The following is a 20,539-nucleotide window of genomic DNA, read 5'->3' as shown; positions in this document are numbered from 1 at the left end:
GGAAAAGACTATGGCATAAAGTTTTACGTAAATAATGAAACAGAGTCATCTGAAAGTAGAGTTATTACATCGAGTAGGAACAACGTATTTTACTGAAATAATTTTATTGTTATAATTTATTTTCATGTAGATGGACAGTAAAGAACAACTCAAAAACGTTGCCAACATGAAAATCGTCAAGTACGAATATAGACCAGAGTTCGGACGTAAGGCTGGATTACAAAAGGACGAGCTAAGGGGAACCGGAGTTATAGCTCAAGAAGTGCAATTCATACTGCCAGACGCCGTTCAAGAAGCTGGTGACGTAGTTTTGGATGGAGGCGAAAAGATTGAAAATTTCTTGGTTGTTAATAAGGTACGATAATTTTATTTAAAGAATGTTTAACGTTGGAAGGGAACATCACTAATTAGTAATTTGTGAAATTCAAATTAAATAGGAGAGAATATTCATGGAGAACGTAGGTGCTGTAAAAGAATTGTGCAAGGTTACCGACAATTTGGAGACAAGAATAGAGGAGTTGGAGAGGATAAATCGGAAGTTAACAAAACTGAAGAGACTCGACAGTCTAAAATCCAATTCTAGTAACAGCACTGTTACAAGGTAACAATTTATTTTTCACATCTTAAATTCAAGTTCAGCTGCCAAAAGCCAAAGTGAGAATAGATGATGAGAGAATCAATCAATTTCGAAATTCTGGCTGTCATCTGCATATGCATAAATGTTTTGTTGGAAAAATATATTTCAATTTCGTGAGATTTTTGAGTTTGCTGAAAAACGTTTCCGGATTTCAGTAATGTTTGTCTCAAGTCTTTAGTGGTGAAGCAAGAAGTTATATCTAGTATCTCAGAGAGAAGGTATAAATTCGCCAGATTTCCAGCTTTATCTCCAGTCCAAACGTAGGTCTGGAGTCAATCCCAGTCTCTAAATTACAACCAGCATCTCATTGGTTCTTGAAAACTCACGTCAGCGCGACGACGCGAGTGACGAAAATTACAGTCATATTTTCCGACTGAGGAGAGGCGAAATAGCCCGGCGCCTCCTTTTACGTCCCCCCTTGTATTTTGAAAGGGGAACTGGGACTATGGCGCGCGAATACAAAGGCATCTTATACCATCTCTCTGAGATACTGATATAACTTCTTGGGTGAATCTTTCTCTAAATTTGACTACGACACGATATATGAAGAGTATGACAGCGTAATCCTTCATTATCGTTCGTTAACACATAATATCTCCGAATCCGCAGGCAATTGTTTGTCCTTCGCGTAGATTAGACGCTTTCAAAATGTTCGTGTAACTGCCTACCTACGCAAACACTGAGCAATTTTCTGTAGAAAAATGTTACAATAACTGTTAATTTCATTTGGAGTTGTCTTATTCACGGCATCTGTTATATGCTTTTAAATGAAAGACGAATGATGTTGAAATGATCACCATAATTTTAAAATGTATTTTATCTTAATTTTAGTGGAAATAGTGTCAGCACAAACAAGAAATCTAATCATCATACCAAAAAGCACCAAAATCGAAGGCGAACTTCTGAAGAAGTTCCAGATGGTTTCACGACGTTTTGTAGCAACAGAGTAGTACAAGGCACCATGATTACTCTTATTCTCGTCATGGCTTTCTGGTATAAATATTTTTCATTAATAATTTTACTGCTTAGTTATTACGTAATTTAACACCTAAAACTTATTTCTAGTATTATGTCCGTTGCCTCTCTCTATATTTTGGAGTATCATAGAAGGGAGGCAAACGAAAGACTGCTAGCAGGTGATAGAGTGTAAGTATCGCATACCCGAAGTCTTATGATACTTTCAGAAGTATTTTAAGGGGTTTCTTTTAAATAACGATGATACGTTATGTGATATTTAACTTTCAGAACCACTACAACACATTTGCCATATTCAACATCAGCAAAAGATCCCTGGTACACGGGTGCACCAACCAAGCATCCACAAGGTAATTCTATAATTTCATTATAATGAAAGCCTACTTAAATTTAAAAAGGCCAATTTTGATCGCGCTAACATTTTCTAGTGAAACAGTGTATCCATGATAAATTATTTCAGATTTTGGTAGTTTTGAAATTTTAATAATTAACATACTTAAGCTTAAATTAAATCAATGAAAAACGGTAGGCAGTAAATCTAAATATGTGGCTTTCATTTAAAACCATTTTCAAAGCTAACAAACGTATAGTTATTTTATAACGGCTTCCACAAAATGGTTATTTATCTGGGAACAAGTCCTTCTGCGTAGAGTTTGCAAGTTCTCTCCCCGCTTGTTAAAGGAGTTTTCCTCCGCGGTCTAACCCGGTTTCTCCTTTCCATCAAAACTTTCAGAGGTTAACGGTAATAGTTAGTATAGGGCTCTGTCGGTTAGCTGTGGCATAGGGGCTAGCCACCACCCCTCTATGCATTGTATAGGCGTTAGATAAGTGGCAATAAGTCGCAAGATGACTTGGTCCAATTAGCAAGCTGAAAACATTTTCCCATGTTATTTCTATGGCGAAATTTCAAGTCGAAACCTACGAATATTTTTGTGGAATGAAAACCACCCTTAGCGACTTTAATTTATTTTTATAAAATAAACTATAAGATGGATCTCTTTGAAATTTTAACCACATATTAAAGACCCGGATTTTAGTTCTGTGAAATATTTTCAAAAAAGTTAATACAAAACAAAAAAAGCTACATCCAATTCCTTATACATTAAAGGCAGTATGAAGTCTTATATAAGAGGCCTACCGCTAATATGAAACATTTATCTTTTTCATTACTGTCATTAGGGTCATCTGAAAAAGACACTTCTAAGGTCATAAAAGAAAATGAATTTTCTTCTGATCTATCATTGCGACCTGTATCGCCAAGTAGATCATTACCAGAGACTGTTAACAATACTGTCGGTCCGAAATCAACGTTTCCTGAAACATCAGAAAATTATTTCTCGAACTCGTTGAATGAAACGACAAATTCAGCTGATGCTGGCCTTCCCTTCGCGAACCCTACAGTTAAACCCCAAATTTTGGGTGCACCATCTCAGTGCTACAACGCTCATCAACCAAGTGCTATTTTATGCCCCGTATTTTGTTGTCAGTCCAGACCTACCGTCAATGAAGTTATACGTGGGGATTTAGTAGTCCAGCCTAGGACTAATTCTCAACAATTGAGCAAAGGGGCTGACAGTAGTCCCATACCACTAACACATGAGAACTATACACGCGTCTCTGTTCGAGCAGGAGTTGAAGGGAGAGCACTTAGTAAGTATTATCAGAAGTTTATAATACTTCTCTTCGAGAGAAGTGTACCACAAAGCGGGGTAAGTGTAACGTCATTCTTCCCAACATCAGAGCATTTGAAGCAAGGTTACTAAAACAAATATACGCGATAAATAGTTCCCCCATCATTACTCTATTACGCTTAATTATTTGCCAAGGCACGCTTGTGAATTTTTGTCCCATGTCAAGATGAAGTTTGTGGGTAATTGCTGAGGATTTAGTACCAAACAGTTATAGAATTCACCTTACGGTGCGATGCCCATCTATAGTTTGATGAGCAGGAAAACAAACAAAAAGGGTGAGCCTGGAAAGAATGACGTTACATAACTAAAGTATTAATAGTATACAGAGTGTCATCCTTCTCCTATTATCACCTTCTGGTATTATTTAATAAATTTGTGAAAACTTTAACAATAGTCTGAGGCAGAACCTATCCATACAGTGAAAATGTTATTTGTTATAGTATTTAAATGTAAATAAGCTCTAAACCTCAAGTTAGAATTTTTGTTATGCAAATAATAACGTGGTGTGAAAGAAAGAATTGCTCAAATGTTACTAATGCAGTTATACGCACCTCTAGATAGTAATTTTGACTGTAACAACGACTGATAATATTTGATACATCTAAAATTAGATAGAGAAATATTTGAAGCTGTTTTGTTCAGAAGAACACAGTTTGAAGTTTGAGCACGCCATTAACCTGAATAATTTAATTTGAATGTTTTATTATTAATGAAATACTATAAGATTTTCCTAATTAACGTAAATCACAACAATTATCCATCTCAGATCTTTCTATTGTGGACCCTCAATCACTGTCTGGGGAGGATCGGTCCCAAAATGAAGCCGTACCACCTTACGATATTCACGATGCAAGACTTAACAAAACGCGACATCAAAACGAGAACTATTACAACAGATCGAGTAACATGTACATGCCGAGTTCCGGATCTTATCTTGATCAAGCGAGTACAGTTCAAAATAGTGACAACTCTGTCGGGTCAAAATCTCCTCATGAAAATGGGGAACAGAACGCGGAGCCCCAAAGTGTATCAGTCTCTGAAAATGAGGCATCCAATGAAGAAAAGGATGAAAAGAAGAACTCATCAAGTCGCAAAAGGCGAAACTCAAGACCTTTGAGGTACAGAAGAAGTGATGTCAGGAGCCAGGCACCTAAAACCGGAAAGGGTAAATCCACAACATACGTCACCTCTCTTTGCAAGTCAATTAAAAATTTATTTATTTCCCATTTTAGAGCTATTTCGGGCTGTGGAGAGTATAAGGGTATTGGAATTGAACGCTGCAATAACAACCGCATATTGCAACAATCTTTCTTGCACTTGGCCTGTTTACAACTATCTGATTCCAATTTCGAAATACATGAATTTAGAGTATTTAACAATTCAATTCAAGTAAGCTAATCAGTTTTCTCATTATTTTCACCTTTTAACCATTTTTAAAACAGATCATATGGAGGCTATTGAAAATGCGTTTGTTTTATTAATTGAGTTATATTGATTTGTCCTTGGCGTAGGCGTGTAAGGCTGAAGGTCTTTGATGGAGAGCTTACAGCTTTCTAATGTAACTTAAATTCTTCGGTAGAGTGAGAGCCTATAAATTACTTGTAATTTTTGTTTAGAGTAAAATCATCAAGCACTATGGTAATCTTACTTCGAGTGATAAATTTATCTCATTTTGTTTTAAAGCAAAGCGCGGGTCCAGTGGATCCCCTACTTTTTCCTGAACTACGGGTTTAGCTTGGCGAAGGCTAGTGGGCGGGATTTATACGTGCACTTATAAATCCCGCCGACAAATGCCTCCTGCCTTCGCCAAGCCAAAACCGGAGTTAGTAAGGAAAGTCAACTTGAAGGGCATCCACTGGACGCGCGCTTTGCTAAAATCAAATCGCGAAGGACAAGCGATTTTTATCAAAGTTGCCTTTCTAAACAACTTATTCAAAACATTTGATAATACTTAGCAATGGTTGCCCTTTGATAAGGGATAACAATCAAATTCTGTCATTGACATTTGGAATGCTATCTTCTTTTTTTAGTTTCACAACACCAGTTAATGCCTATCACTGCGAAGCAAAGGAAAAGACTTCATGCAACTCCGCTCATACCAACGAAGTGACTGATGAGCAAGAAACGCAAAACAATAACAGTGTCGAGGTTTGCACAATTTCGCTTTTTGATTCCATTGCTTAGTTTGATTTCAATGAAGTTTCGTGTGTTGTTCTTGTAAATCGATTGTGGTATGGTTTATTTATATAAATTTCCCTTAGGGCCTCTCTTACGAATGGAGTTTAGATGTTGGACGTTACATGAAGAGTGTTCACAAATTTCGTATCATCGCAAGGGGAGATGAAAATACTGTAAGTTAAATATACTCAAATTTCACTTTCACTGTTCAAACTTGATAACTATCATTTTGAAAATTATTAACAACGAAATGTTTTTTCCTAGTCATAACTTATTTAATTTAAATCTACTTCGAATCTACAGGTTTTTTTTAATTCATATAAAAATAGCTCTTGCCGGGTTCATACAAGCCTGGAAAACGGGGAAAACCTGGAAAAATCAGGGAAATAAAAAGTTGACAAAAACCTCAGGGAAAACTCAGGGAAATTTAGAATTTTACTAAAATTCAGGGAAATCAGGAAAATTTGCGTCAAACAGGGGCCAAGTAATTAAGCAAAATGTCCGTAAACATACCCTTCATAGGATTAACATTACACTATACTTTGGAGGCTCATAACTCTGGTTGTACTAGAGATACGGGGATTTCCTTTGATTATGCAACAGTCCTTTCCCCCCCCTCCTTCGTTAACATTTGACCCATAGGATACTCCATATACGGGATAAACGTGGATAATTTAGGGAAGTATATGGGGAAAAACCTGGAAATCTCAGGGAATTTTTTTTTCCAAAAGTTGTATGAACCCTGTCTTGGTGACCCATGTTTATATGCAGATTGTAGAGCCTGAAATAGGTTATAGTTCGTAATGAAATAGCGGGACAACCTGGGCCCATTTTATTTTTGGATATAGTGTGTTACCACGAACTTTGTAGTGACGTCACATGCTCTTATCTCTTATCTTATTTTCAGGCGACCATATTGGCAGTCGCGAGACGTCGTCAGCTTGGGCAATACAAATTCGGGACCCAATATTGACGTCACAGTTTCCTCCCCCCAGCTTCGCGGTAGCACACTATTACCCTTTTAATGGCAATTTAAAAAATTCAAAATATTACAGTTCGGCCCTTAACCTTGATCTTACCTTGTTAGCATCAGTGTTTCATATATTGCCCACTGAAAATCAAATTGAGACATTTGTCGGATTTTTCAAAAAGTTAAATATTACTTGTATATTACACTTTCTCAGGTGCCATGTACACTTCCCGATGATGAACTTGGCAAAACAATTATCGAGTACAATTTGACGTTTCTTCGAAAATGTGATAAATGAACCGTCCGCTCGTTCAAATCAAAGCCGAAAACGAATAATCGAAGACTTTGTAAAAAAACACTCATAAAAATGACTATATCTTCAGTGGGAAACTGTGGAATTGTTAAAAAGTATTATACACTTCAACACATAACTCGAAATTTGATTCCATGTTAATATACGCTTTAAGAATCAATTATGTACACGTACAACGAAACCGTAATTGTACGGCTTACGTACAATTATTTTAGCTACAGGAATTAGTGTTAATATATATATAATATATACATACAAAAATTAATAGCAGATTTTTCAAATACAAAATAATATTTTAAGAAGAAGTTTTTTAAATGTGATACATTTGGAAAATTATTGGAAGATGAGGTCGATAAGACCAGGGTTTTGTTTGTCATGAGTAGGTAGAGAGTATTTTTATCCTCCTAATGGAGGTGGAGATATTTTTCTTCATTTTGGGGGCATTTATTTTACTAAGGTACTTACAGATTGACCTCTTTTATGTATTTACAAAAATGTCGTATCTAAAAGAAATCAATGAATTAAAAGTACTTCACCTTTGGGAAACATATTTTTTACATGTGTCAGTTGTACATCACATAATGCAGAAAGTGCTTCGGAAATATTATTTTTACCGCTCCGAGTGATGATGACGTCACGGACGTATGTGTTTGTCTGTGTGTGGTTTCCACCGCGATCTCAATTGGCAAATTGGAAAAAACGTATGCGCAATATCCGGGCCGTGTTCACAGTTCACAGAAAGCAATATCGACTTTTACTCCATTATCATAGTTGGGGTTAAGATTTAAGCTGCGATCGTCTAGGGTTACGAGAAACGTCTTGCCTCCCAATGGCAGGGCTTCCATCAAACGTGCACGCAAAAGTTTATAAGAGGAAGTTATTGGATACCCATTGGCTCCATTGTGCCTGCAAATACCCTATAGCTTATAAGAAGGGGGATTAGTTTTCTAGGCTATTTCACCCCCCTCCTGGAAAGGAGAAGAGTCGGTGCTCAACCTGGCGGTGTTTGATAGAAATATTCAAAATGGCGACTACTATAAGCTCGAGTTTGTGTGGTTCCGAACAAAATGTACAGTTGAATGATTTAAAAGTAGTTAAAAACATGTCAACTCAGTATAATTATTACGTAATGAAGAAAAATAATATGAAAAGTAAGTCGGTATCATGTAATATTAAAGCTGGAGTCGAATTTCAAGAGGTTAAAGTCAAAGAACAAGCTAAGCCTTTGCAAATAACAGTGTCGAGAAAAGATAAAGCAACTCAGTGCTGTACTCTTCCTATCACTGTACCACCAAAGAAATCAACTGATATACAAAAAACAAAAACTACTGAAAAATCAACAGGAACGTCTGTAATTACTAAATGTAAATGGTCTCAAACCAAGCCAGCATTAGGTCAAGAATTTCTCGGCGGTGTTTCCAAGCTTATTAATAGTGCTTATCCTGAAGAATTAAACTGCCTTGTAAGTAACTATGATTATTTGATTATTTATTTTAAATATATCAAAGTTGGGATGGCCATCTTGGTTAATAAATATGCTATAAAAACTTTGATTGTTGTTTAGAAATAATGACTTGTGCTAAAATAAAAAGGTTGTGTTATTGTATTTTTAGGTTTGTGAAGATCGGCAGAATGAACTGTTTTTACGAATTACTAGGAAAAGGGCGGCCGGAATTCTTTATCCTGGCAGTGGATTAAATCCAATTGAATTAACAGTTTGGGAAAGCGGAAAATGCCACTTGTACGTGTTATTTAAAGCCGTTGAAGTATTTCAACTACAGAAAGTTAATAAAGAAAATGAGGGAATACGCAAAGAAAATGGAACTAATGAATCTATCAACAATGAGAGTGGATCAAATGAAATCAAGATAGTGCAGCTTGAACCTGGGGAAGATTTAAAAAAATTACTTGATACGATTTCTGGCCGCTTAGGTCACGCATTTTGTCCCGGTGTTAATGAAACTAAAGTAATAAATGAAAATGAAAATGCGAATTTTGTTCTACACAAAAGATTAAAAACTATTTTATACCCATATCGACGATACCAGGCAGTTCAATGCCAGATTTATCACCAATATTATTTGAAGAAATTTCCTAAAGACCCAAAGAGCAAACAATGTAAATTTTGCGCGGCACTTACTAACGAAATTACAAAGGGTAAGAAACGAAAGGCAGATGAAACCCCCACTCGGAAATTTAAACGTCAGCGAATAACTAGTAACTATCCCATTCACCTACTAACGCCTAAGAGTAAAAAATATCGGCTGTCAAAAATAAAGCAATCACGATTTCAAATGAGACGCAAAATATCAAAGCTAGAAAAGGAATTAGAAGTTAGAGATTTAGAGGTTTCGGATCCTTTTTCCAAAGAAATGTCTGAGATAGTTCAACGCATTAACCATAGGGCTCGGACTCCGTTATACATTATCTGAAATTATAGATATTGAGATGTATATATTATTTATAAATATAGCGGAACGAATAATGCTAATGATTACGTTATTTACAAACAATAACATATGTATATAGAAGACCTTAGTGGATATTCAATCGACATTGTTAGTATACAACATTAGCGCTAGATATTTCTATTCCTGTATAATATTGGCAACTGATAAAGATAACATATTTCTTCATATTGGCTCTTTTCCATAACCATTCATACAAGCTTTATTACTGAAAGTAGTCTCTCACAGACAATGTATAGCAACGTTACCGTTACTAACGTATATCCATGAGAGGCTTAAATTAAATTCCGTGCCTATATAGGATCTGGCTTTGTTTAATATTTAAAAATATGCTTCAAGATGACATCAGTCGTTACAGCTGTAAGCGACGAAACTCGTGTTTCACTACGAAAGGGTTGTCATTTTACGGCTATCATTACTCTTAGCTTGATTCCCTGGTGTTTTAATGATAAATTAAACCAAGACGTTAATGAAATAACGTGTGTGTTTGGTATCAAAAATGATTTGAACGAGATAGCCTCTCAATAACATTTTAAACTTTCACAAGAGATCCAAAGATTGTCAACGGATGTGTATGCGTAGGACGAACGTTACAAACGCGGTGGGTAACTCTACTTTCAGAAACTGACAAGTATTTAAACACACTTAGGTTTACTTGTAAATATCGGTGCCACAACAATAATAATAAAGCTTTAGTTACGTGGATATTCTTATGAGCTATGCACAAGAGTCCTTTAAGTTAAATTCACTAGCGTTAAGTAATTCCCAGGTCAATTCGGTTAAAGTTAAATAGCTTCATGCAGTACGAGACGTACAAGTCAGCTGAGTTATGTTATTAAAATTTATGCACCTTTTTGTAAATATGTTTTTAAATAGTTTTAAATGATTTAAATGAGGTTTGACTTATTAATAATAAATCTAGTGAATTCCATAAGCATACACTAAGTCCTCAGCAATCACCTCAGAAACCTCGTCCTGACGCGGGACATAAATCCACAAGCGGGGCTTTTCAAATAGTTAAGCCGTAAGAAAGTAATGATGAGTGAACAATACATCGCGTATGTGATTAGGTTTAGTAACCTTGCTCCAAATATTCTGATGTTGAGAGAGAATCATGCTACAATTACCCCGCATTGTGGTACACTCTAAGAAATTGGGGTGTGCTTTAACACCTTTAAAAGTAGTTTATATGGGTCCAAATTTGACACCGTTACAGGTGTTCATTTACACCCCTGAAAAGGTTTAATAACACTTATTTGAGCAATTGGTGGAAAAGAGAAGAATAAAATGGTGCAACAGAGGTGTAGTTTAACACCTTTTTAACTCTTATATCGCACTGAAAGTGAATTTTTACTCTTATATTAGTGTTGTGCAACTCCTTAAAGGGTGCGGCATGGCACCTTTCAGAGTGTCGCTTCGCACCTTTAAGAGTGTCGCGTAACACCTTTAAGAGTGTCGCGTAACACCTTTAAGAGTTGGAGATTTATTGGTAGGATAATAGTAGAAATTCTAGTACTTTCCTAGACTTAAGAGCAAACCCGATGACGTAAAAAACACTATAGCTACATTTTGACCACTCATGAGGCATAACTCAAATATCGAGTATGGTTTTCCTGTTTAACTAAATTTTGATTATCCGCCATTCCGCAGTATTATTAGCAATTAGTGCTATATTCATAGCAGGGTCCCATCTTTAGAGAACTTCATCACCTATAGGGAGGAAAGTTCTCACATGCAGAACTATAGCTCTAAGTGAGGGTTGTTGCATATAAAGTCATTTTTACGGGTTTATAAACTTCTGAAAAAGGCAGAAAGTTTTTAATTTGTACAAATGCATAGGGTATTAAATTAGTTTTGGAGGCTATAATATTCAAGCAGTAGATATAGACGTTCTTGTTAAATTTAATAATCTCTTTTCACTAAGAATTTTTCGAGCACCAGAAACGCGTTTAATCTAATTTGCACTACAGATTTTACAAAAAAAAAACCATTTTGTACTCGAATTTTTCTCAAAATAATGATAAAACATGTCACAAAAGCAAGTGCCCCACTTTGGCTTCTCAAGCTGGCCCTACTGTGAGGCCAGTACCAAACCTAGTCTCGTTTTTTAAGAGTATCGCTTAACACCTGTAAGAGTGTCGCCCAACACGTTTAGCATAGTTTTATGAAAGTACAACAGCGCCAGATTACCAATTTCTTCGTTAATTTTATTTAAAGGATAAAACTGTTTTCTTTCATGAATATCATCTTTAAAAAAGATTTAACAATTACGTTTTTCAATAATTTTTTACTGTTTGTATTGACTTTAATATTAGAACATTAATGAAAAATAAATGAAAGACCTTATTTAAGAAACCCGCAGTATTATAATTTTTCAGGTTTAATTTCGAACGGTGTTTTAATAGTGTTATTTTACACCGAATTTACACTTTAAATTGACCCCTAAAAAGTCAAGGTAATAAAACTCTCTTGTGGGTGTTTTTACGGTGTTTACACCGTTTTAACACGTTTTTAACACTTCCATTTCTTAGAGTGTACATCTTTTATAATACATGAAGAACCAACCGCAATTTCATTAACGACGTATTTATTTTCCGGTACAGAAAGTATTGACTGAAAACGCGAATGAAAACCTTTCTTAAGATCTTTCAAGTTTGGTGCGAGAAAAATGACGATTGCATTTCCATTTTCATTTCAAAATTGTCACATTAGGCGTAACTAATTCAAGTTCTTTGGAACTGTAAACTTAAAGAAACTAAAGTGCGAAAAGGTTCCGGGCGCTACACTAGACGGAGTACATTTGTATCTGACTGTATTCTGATAAACATGAAATACTTCTCAATCAAAGCCTCTATGGTTTGACAAAGACACCTACTCACGCTTATATTTGGCTGTATTTTTCAACCTAAAAAACATTTCAACCCAAGAAACTAGAGAGCTGCATGGAAACGGTTTATTTCCATTTATCGCGGTAACCATTGAAAACCGTGGGAATGGATGGTTTTTCGGATCGGGAATGGACGGAAAAAACCAATATGGAATGAAAGTGGTTAAATTGATACACATTTTAGTTGGAAATGGTTAATAAATGGATAGAATCTATTTTCTACGGAAGATTCTAAAATTTTAAAATAAATAAAAACGGTTTTGCCACTGAGTAAGGGCAGATATCGGCCTTTGACAGTATTAGACGATATAAGGCAATATAACATAGGTGCCACTACTAGTCGTCTCATTCTCGGAATAGATATTTTGAGGAAGTGACTCATGCTACTTGGCGACAGGCGAACAGGAGTCCCTCAGCCAAGTTAAATTTTTCTACAGTTGTTCATCCTCCTTATTTTTACTAAAATTGCAGTGGTAATTTTGGGCCAAACCAAGACGCTCAAAGGTTATATTCTTTTGAACTCTTTGGTAGGGAAATGCTTTTCTGCTATTGTTCATTTCGTTAATGGTTGGAACTGCAATAACGTTTCTTAATTGGGAATGGGAGTGGTTGGTATTTGGAAACCACGGATCGGCAACGGATGGGGAGGTTGATGAAAAATATGGGTGGAATTGGTAAACAAAATTGGTATGGAAAAAATGGTGACGTTTGAAACTGAAATGCAGCTCTCTACAAGAAACTAAATCAAGTAAACTTGGACTAGACACATGTATTTGATTGAATTCTGGGAAACTTTGAAACATTTTGACCAAAGCCACTAAACCGAGAACGCTTGGGCAGGGACACCTAATCCCACTTGTATTTAATTCAAGTTTATAGCTGTCCCATGGAAATTTGGCCGAAGGGTTGCCCAAGAGTGGGAGAGCTAAGTTTACTATAAAATTTGAGACTGAAAAAGAACTTAAAAGTCAACTTTATTCCTTTGAATAAAATTAAAGGGTTGGTCGAACTAACGTCGATCAGAAGTAATTCGGTGGAATAATGAACTGATTTTAACAAACAAAATTATTACTTTAAACCATAAGCGTGACTCACGCGAAAGTGAAATAGAACTATGGGCAAGAGAAACCCAAAAAGACTATTGATAAAACTTTTTATTTGAAGGGTTAGTATTTCAATATGAAACAAAACATTTCTAATTAAATTTTTGTACAGAGTTATGACACACATTTACAGTTCACAAAACAAAATAGGGTTAATAATCAAAATCAGTTTAGTTATTTAGTAATTTCTTTAGTTAAAGTTAAAGTGTTAGTGACATAATTTTCGTCATCCTCAAACTTAAAATGCGAAAAAAATCCTTGAAAAATCTAGTTTATTATGATATGTTTACTTTTTTATTTGGTTTCGTAGCAATTTATTAAATTGCAATCAAAGTTTTGTGTTTGGAAAAGGCCTAGTTGAGATTTTCTTTCGTTTGATGACGTAGTAAGGAGAAATTTTCACTCTAGATGTCGCTCACGTGACGCGCCTGTTAGTGTCGCCGCGCCGCGTTAAGCCTAATTTATTCAGATTCGCGCGCGCGCCGCATTAGTAGACTCGGGAGTCTCGCGCTTGGCTTTTCCGCGAGATGCCGCGAGTGACGTATCAAGGAGAAAAACCCGCCAAAAATCTTCTCCGCAAATTTGCCTTGGTCCCCCAAATTTCAAGTTTTCAAAGTGTTTTTTCTGTGTTTTCCCTCATAATTAAATATTATTCAAGCATATTTTTGGAATCAGAAGAGTTTTAACTCTCAAAAAAGTAAGGTTTTCTTTAGATTTGAGATAATTTTTAAATCACGTCGCTATTCCTTTAAGGTCAACAAAAATAATTTAACACTTACTACTCGGAAACAATATACTCATTTCGCAACACGATTTATTTTATTACCGAATGCTTCACATAATATATCAAAATGATGCCAAACACTGATGCGGGTACGCGGAATCTCCAACATGATGGCAATGGATAATGAAACGAAAATGGATCGCAACTAAGTTATGAAACCATAAACGAGTAGCCAAAACGAAGGATTTAAAAACATGAAGATTTTAAACTGTCAATGAGGTCTGCAGATAATTTTTCAAAATATATCATATTGTTGAATTATAATTTCTATTAGTTGAAAAAATTCTTATGAGTATTAAAAAGATGTGTAATAAGTTGCAATTTTTTTAATGGATTATAAAGTATATGACGAAATTATTTTCTTTTATCTATAGAAAACGCTATATACGAATGAACGCCGACATTTATTTGTTGATACGCCTTGTTTATATTTTGTTGGTTGTTATCAAGTCTAAAGTTACGATAATTAAACTGATAAAGTATTTCGATTATCACTGTTTATAACAGTAAATTGAATAAATATATACTTCTTTTGTTTGTTTATAGATATTTGTATATGAACAATTTCATCGTCTACTTCAGTTACAATCCATTAATGCATATCGTATTATGTATAATGACATGATAGTCATCATTATTCAAATGGCTAATATTATAAAAACTCCGAGCCCTAATTAACCAACAATTCCCAGATGAACTGGAGAAAACGTTTGACTCAACAGATGGCTTTACGAAAGAACTTTTAAAGAAGTCATGGGAAAGAGATTCGAATGTGAAACACTTTCAAGATCAAAGAGATTTTCTGGCTGATCAGGCCAATTCTTTTAAAACTCTTAAAAAGCGAAAATGGAATGCCATTACTTTAAGAGTGGCTCTGGCTGTTTACTGTCGCAGCCCAGCGGCATATAAAGCCTTACGTGGTTTTAATATTTTAAATCTTCCCGGTGAAGGAACGTTAAAAGAAAAAACCCGAAAGTTAAACCTTAAGCCAGGTGTTCAAGAGGAGTTTCTCGCAGAAGAAAAATTGAAGTACAGTAGCTTTAAAGAGGAGAAAGAATTGCTGGGTGAACTAGTTCCAAAGGGTGACGGGATTTTGGTTATGGACGAAGTCAAAGTTATAGATAAAATTATGTGGAATTCAAAGAGTCACGAATTTGTTGGATACTCAATGAATGAAGATGACTACTCAGAACTGACAGATATTTATAAAGCTTCAACACCCACAAGTCCATCACCAACCCAGTACATATTGCAATTTCTGTGGCGAGATATGACTTCGGGATATGATTTAATAGGCCCGTACTTCACCTCAGCGTACCCATTTCAACAGAAGTCTTTGGTAACTTGCTTATATGCCACGATTGAAGCTCTTCATACCTTTGGATTTAAGACTATGGGCATAATATGCGATGGAGCGAGTGAGAATTTAGCTCTTATGAAAGTAACAATGGGCATATCCGGTTCCTTCGGGTTTGTTTTCAAGAATGGAAATTATAACTTTGAAATCCAACCAAGCTTTGAAAACCCTTTCTCCGAAGACTCCCAAAAAATCCATTGGATAATTTGTCCATCACATCAGTTAAAGAACGTAATTGGTCAACTATTTGCTTCAAGGGACAATGGCCCCAAAGATTTTTCCCGTAATAAAATACATTTTGGGTGGCATCAGTTAGAGGAAGTTAGAGCGAGGGATAAGGAGAGAATGAAGGTTGGACAATTACGCAGAGCTCGGCATTTGGAAGACAGTTACTTAGTCAGAGATGCATGGACCAAATTGAACGTGGCCCCTTCGAAGGTCATGCAGCAAGAAGATGTTCTCTGCGAGTTGTACGAGTACACTGCTGGAGAGGAAGGTTCAAAAGAAAGTAGAGAAAAAGCAATGGAGACTTACAAGTTTTTAAGAGCTTGTAATCAGCTTTTTGAAAATGGATTTTTGACCAGTAGACGCATAGATAGTGAAACATCTGAAGTCATGGAATCTATTTTAAAAGGATACAAATATTTTGAAGATTGGATTAAGGAAATACTGTTAGAGAACCCCGAGTATAACTTCAACAGCCCACGCCAAGCAAAGTTTCTCTCCTGGCAAACTTGGGACCTGTTAAGGGTTGCCGTTTTTGGGTTAAAGAACCTGACTAATGACTTTTTCAAACGGTATCCCGGGCACTTTTTGGCACCAGTTAGGATAAACGGAAGTTCTATTGAAAGCCTTTTTGCTCAGATTAAATATGCAACTGGTGGGAAAGTAGTACTAGATATAGTACTAAGCTCATCAATATGGTAGCTGCTACACCCTGGTGTTGGGTGATCCAAGTTTATAATTTCAGTACACTCATCAATCCTTCGTCTTCTTGGTTTGAAACAGGTTGACTTAGTAGGGGAACTCATTGTTAAACAGGTTTCTTCGGAAGCCATTTTTGATCTTGTCTTATTTTTTCCAGCTTGTCTCTTTTCTCCTTTCTTTGGCTTATTTTTTATAGCTGGTCTCTTTTCTCCTTTTTTTGGCTTATTTATAGCTTGTTCTTTCTTTGCCCTTTTTTTCACTCCTTGTTTCTTCTCTTCTCCTTTCTTACTTTCTTTTAGAGCAAAAAGTTTATCCCTCAATTGTTGGCCTCCTTTTTTGGTTTTCTCATGACTCGAAATAAAATCCTGCAGTCTGCCGTGGACCAATTTGCGTGTCCATTCCTTATAGAAGCTTTCAACAGCATGGCTTTCCAAATTTGACTTAGGAATAAAATCAAAAAATAAATTTCTCTGCTCCTCTGTTTGTGAGAAAGAAAAGCTTTCATCTGCACACTTCTAGAAAAGAAACCAAATTAATAAGCTTTTAGCTAGGTTCATATTAGATCATAATTTCTTACTTTAACCATCTTAGTTCCGTATTTTAATAAAGAATGCTGGTTCGCATATTGGCAAACCTTTGCTAGTAGGTTTTTGATAAAAGGCAGAAAACATTTCTTTGGATAACACATTTTGTTACGTGTATCACGTATTTTTAACTCAATTGGCAAGTCTCTTTGTTTTTCTTCATCATTCATTTTTACTAAAGCAACACATTTAAACAAATAATCATCTTCCACCTTTTGCTTTGGGGATATTTTTTTTTTTTTATTCCACTTTCTTCCCTTTCTTCCTGTCCGTCCATAAATTTCTCCAATTGTACCTCCGCCAATTAAAAATAAGCCTGTATCACTTTCATTAGCATAATTGTGGGATAAATATGAGGGATCTTTTAATTCGTGACACGACGTTGTAAGTTCCATTTGCTCATCATTTTGAAACCTCTCCGGGTGCTTATCATATGCTTTTAAAAAGGTGAATGCTTTGGACGTAAGCGTAGTTAATACCGTGAATGTTTCTGTATTATCGAATTCTTTTAGATTTAGCGCCTGTTTTAAAGGTTTTGATTCATTGAAAAAATTAACGGTTAGAACCGCCATTGATTTGTTGGTGCGAATTTTTGGTCTTTGTTCATCTACGCCCGTATCTGTGGCTTCCTCAGAAACTCTGTTTGGTTTTTGGTTCTTCCGGCTTACAAGCGTTTTTCAATTTACAGAATAGTTCAAATAAGCTAATGAAATACCTTTGTATTTTCTCAGAGTTTAACAGCGTTAGAAATAACTTCATCAGGCTTTCCGAAGACTTTATATAAAAATTTACGTTTCTTTCACAATATTTAATAAAAGTTTTCATTTTCTCCTTCACTTCTGCTTCCACTGTTTCCACATCTTCTACTTCTTCCATGTTAAGCCTTGGCAGCAGTAGAGTAGTTGAAGTTGAGTGCAGTACACGAAATATACTTCGTATTTTTCTGAGCTAGAATTCTGGAAGATAAGAAATTTCATTAGATTCTCAGAATAATGCTTATATCCCATTGGATAGAATCCGTTGGGCAGAATTTCATTCGACAGAAATCCCATTCGGCCGAAAATCCCATTCGACAGAAATCCCATTCGGCCGAAAATCCCATTCGACAGAACTCCCATTCGACAGAAATCCCATTCGACAGAAATCCCATTCGGTCGGAAATCCCATTCGACAGAAATCTCATTCGGTCGAAAGTCCCATTCGACAGAAATCCCATTTGGTCGGAAATCCCATTCGACAGAATGGTCATGTGAATGAATTCATTAAGTACAAGAAGAGAATCCAACCGTACATGGGGCAAGCAGCCATTCTCGTTCTGCCAAGAGCCAACGCTAGAGGTAAAGAACGATGACTGGCGTCGCTTTTTGGCCCAAGCTTGAAGCTGCTGTTAACGACAATTCCGGCTTATTTATGGAATAAATGAATTCGTCTATATCCGATTCCACACACCGAACCTAACCAAACCAAACCTAACCAAACCTAACCAAACCAAACATAACCAAACCAAGCCAAGCCAAACCTAACCAAACCAAGCCAAACCTAACCAAACCAAACCTAACCTAACCAAACCTAACCTAACCAAACCAAACATAACTTAACTTAACCTAACCTGACCTAACCTAACCTAACTTAACCTAACCTAACCTGACCTAACCTAACCTAACCTAACCTAACCTAACCTAACCTAACCTAACCTAACCAAACCTAACCTAACATAACCAAACCTAACCTAATCAAACATAACCAAACATAACCTAACCTAACCTAACCTAACCTAACCTAACGTAACCTAACCAAACCTAACCTAACGTAACCTAACCTAACGTAACCTAACCTAACGTAACCTAACCTAACCTAACCTAACCTAACCAAACCTAACCTAACCAAACCAAACCAAACCTAACCAAACCAAACCAAACCAAACCTAACCTAACCTAACCAAACCAAACCAAACCAAACCTAACCTAACCTAACCTAACCTAACCTAACCTAACCTAACCTAGCCTAGCCTAACCTAACCTAACCAAACCTAACCTAACCTAACCTAACCTAACATAACCAAACCTAACCTAACATAACCAAACCTAACCTAACCTAACCTAACCTAACCAAACCTAACCTAACCTAACCTAACCAAACCTAACCTAACCTAACCTAACCTAACCTAACCTAACGTAACGTAACGTAACCTAACCTAAACAAACCTAACCAAACCTAACCTAACGTAACCTAACCTAACCTAACGTAACCTAACCTAACCTAACGTAACCTAACCTAACCTAACGTAACCTAACCTAACCTAACCTAACCAAACCAAACCTAACCTAACCTAACCTAACCTAACCTAACCTAACCTAGCCTAACCTAGCCTAACCTAAAGTAACCAAACCTAACCAAACCTAACCAAACCAAACCTAACCAAACCTAACCTAACCCTAGGCCAACCTAGAAAATAAGAATATTTTGGAAAAGGCCCATGTTTATTTTTCAACGACCTTAATAAATATAGCATTATAAAATGCGAAATCGCACCAATGGGAAATTCGCTCCAACGAGACTTCTGTCCAAAAGGAATGGGAAGTCTGCTCAATGGGAATACGATAAAATGCGAAATCGCGCCAATGGGAAATTCGCTCCAACGAGACTTCTGTCCAACAGGAATGGGAAGTCTGCTCAATGGGAATTAGGTCCATTAGGAACAGCCGACTAGCTTCGATCAATTAGAACAACTTATTTTTTATTTCGGTCCAATGGAATTTCGTTCCAATGGAATTCTGTTCAATGGTTATATACCCAGAATAATACCTAATTTGCTTGTTGTATTCAGAATATTTAATTAAACACCTACCTTCATGCAGCATCTGTTCCAGCTCCCCAATGCTCCATTGCTGAGTCTGTCACTCTAGAGTCTAGACAGCACTAGCCTAATGCCCTACTTCATAATGCTAGATGGCGCTACCAGTTACTCTAAAATTTCAATGACGTCACATATGACGTACTCCTTACCCAGAGTTCCGTGTTTAAGTTTCGAAAATGACGGGGGGGATGAAATTTTCATCTAGGGCAATTTGTTCCCAACGCTTTTGTAAGGGAAACGTCGATCTCATTTTCTAGCGTATCCGATAACTTTTGCTTATGAACTTTTGGTGCACGCAATTGCGGCATTCTTATAATTTATTGTGGATCAATCGCCTTATACATACCCTAAATTTACAAATATTGTGAAAAAGGTGTTCGCTATAAGTCAAACGTCAACAGTTAATAGCTATGTTTAAATTTATTTTAGGAATAAAGTTTCTTAAAACGATTTAGCTAGAATTAAGGTAAATTACTGACGATTAAAATAATTAATATCGATTATATTTATTTAATTATTTAAGAAAGACTTCCTAATTGGGTAGATAGCCCTCGTCTCGACTCGGAGAGGTTTATATTGGTTTCCCAACTTGTTTTATTTAAAAGTATCTAAATTAAATAACACTTTTTCATTCAGATCCTCAACGTTGAGTCGGCATAAAGATAAACCATTTAAAGCATAGCGCGGCTCCAGTGGGTCCTCTACAAGGGGACTCCTCCTGAACTCCGGGATTGGCTTGACAAAGGCTAGTGGGTGGGATTTATACATGCACGTATAAATCCCGACCACAAATGTCTCTAGCCTTCGC

General features: G+C 36.1%; 3 protein-coding genes across 6 annotated transcripts in view; 2 read left to right on the top strand and 1 right to left on the bottom strand.

Annotated features, from left to right (window-relative positions):
- The window catches only part of LOC149647123 (uncharacterized), a 78,652-nt gene extending 71,338 nt beyond the window's left edge, over positions 1–7,314 (top strand). For all 3 annotated transcript variants that reach the window (XM_089849978.1, XM_089849977.1, XM_089849979.1), the window contains exons 14-24: positions 131–355; positions 438–601; positions 1,469–1,630; positions 1,703–1,783; positions 1,883–1,962; positions 2,792–3,262; positions 4,070–4,468; positions 4,536–4,692; positions 5,334–5,451; positions 5,565–5,654; positions 6,666–7,314. In XM_089849978.1, the coding sequence (XP_089706104.1) occupies positions 131–355; positions 438–601; positions 1,469–1,630; positions 1,703–1,783; positions 1,883–1,962; positions 2,792–3,262; positions 4,070–4,468; positions 4,536–4,692; positions 5,334–5,451; positions 5,565–5,654; positions 6,666–6,749 (2,031 nt within the window). In that variant the 3' untranslated portion in view covers positions 6,750–7,314. The remainder of the gene's footprint in view (positions 1–130; positions 356–437; positions 602–1,468; positions 1,631–1,702; positions 1,784–1,882; positions 1,963–2,791; positions 3,263–4,069; positions 4,469–4,535; positions 4,693–5,333; positions 5,452–5,564; positions 5,655–6,665) is intronic.
- Positions 7,315–7,462: 148 nt separating this feature from the next.
- LOC149647122 (uncharacterized) lies at positions 7,463–9,710 on the top strand. Of its 2 annotated transcripts, XM_089849981.1 has the most exons (3): positions 7,463–7,915; positions 8,003–8,226; positions 8,378–9,710. In XM_089849981.1, the coding sequence occupies exons 1-3, from the start codon at positions 7,789–7,791 to the stop codon at positions 9,194–9,196; spliced, it is 1,170 nt and encodes a 389-aa protein (XP_089706107.1). In that variant the 5' UTR covers positions 7,463–7,788; the 3' UTR covers positions 9,197–9,710. The 2 variants fall into 2 exon arrangements, with proteins under 2 accessions (XP_089706107.1, XP_089706106.1); XM_089849980.1 differs by having other exon boundaries at positions 7,463–8,226.
- A 6,513-nt stretch (positions 9,711–16,223) lies between these two features.
- Positions 16,224–20,061, bottom strand: LOC149647121 (uncharacterized). Its single transcript, XM_089849602.1, has 4 exons — positions 19,723–20,061; positions 17,590–17,830; positions 16,868–17,513; positions 16,224–16,805 (listed from the first exon to the last, which is right to left on the bottom strand). The coding sequence occupies exons 2-4, from the start codon at positions 17,748–17,750 to the stop codon at positions 16,224–16,226; spliced, it is 1,389 nt and encodes a 462-aa protein (XP_089705728.1). The 5' UTR covers positions 17,751–17,830; positions 19,723–20,061.
- Between the last annotated feature and the right edge of the window lie 478 nt (positions 20,062–20,539).

Source organism: Phalangium opilio, unplaced genomic scaffold (genome assembly GCF_054372755.1).
Source record: "Phalangium opilio isolate 3A_F unplaced genomic scaffold, DU_Popi_V2 ptg000089l_1, whole genome shotgun sequence".
NCBI lineage: Eukaryota > Metazoa > Arthropoda > Arachnida > Opiliones > Phalangiidae > Phalangium > Phalangium opilio.
The sequence above is the reverse complement of the archived record's forward strand: the minus strand, read 5'-3'. Positions and strand labels throughout refer to the sequence as shown.

Coding starts and splice junctions, on each gene's coding strand:
- LOC149647121 (XM_089849602.1), bottom strand. CDS start 17,750: ATGGAAGAAGTAGAAGATGTGGAAACAGTGGAAGCAGAAGTGAAGGAG. Junction 17,514..17,589: donor AACTCTGAGAAAATACAAAG/GTATTTCATTAG, acceptor AAAACCAAACAG/AGTTTCTGAGGAAGCCACAG. Junction 16,806..16,867: donor ACGGAACTAAGATGGTTAAA/GTAAGAAATTAT, acceptor TTTCTTTTCTAG/AAGTGTGCAGATGAAAGCTT.
- LOC149647122 (XM_089849980.1), top strand. CDS start 7,789: ATGGCGACTACTATAAGCTCGAGTTTGTGTGGTTCCGAACAAAATGTA. Junction 8,227..8,377: donor CTGAAGAATTAAACTGCCTT/GTAAGTAACTAT, acceptor TTGTATTTTTAG/GTTTGTGAAGATCGGCAGAA.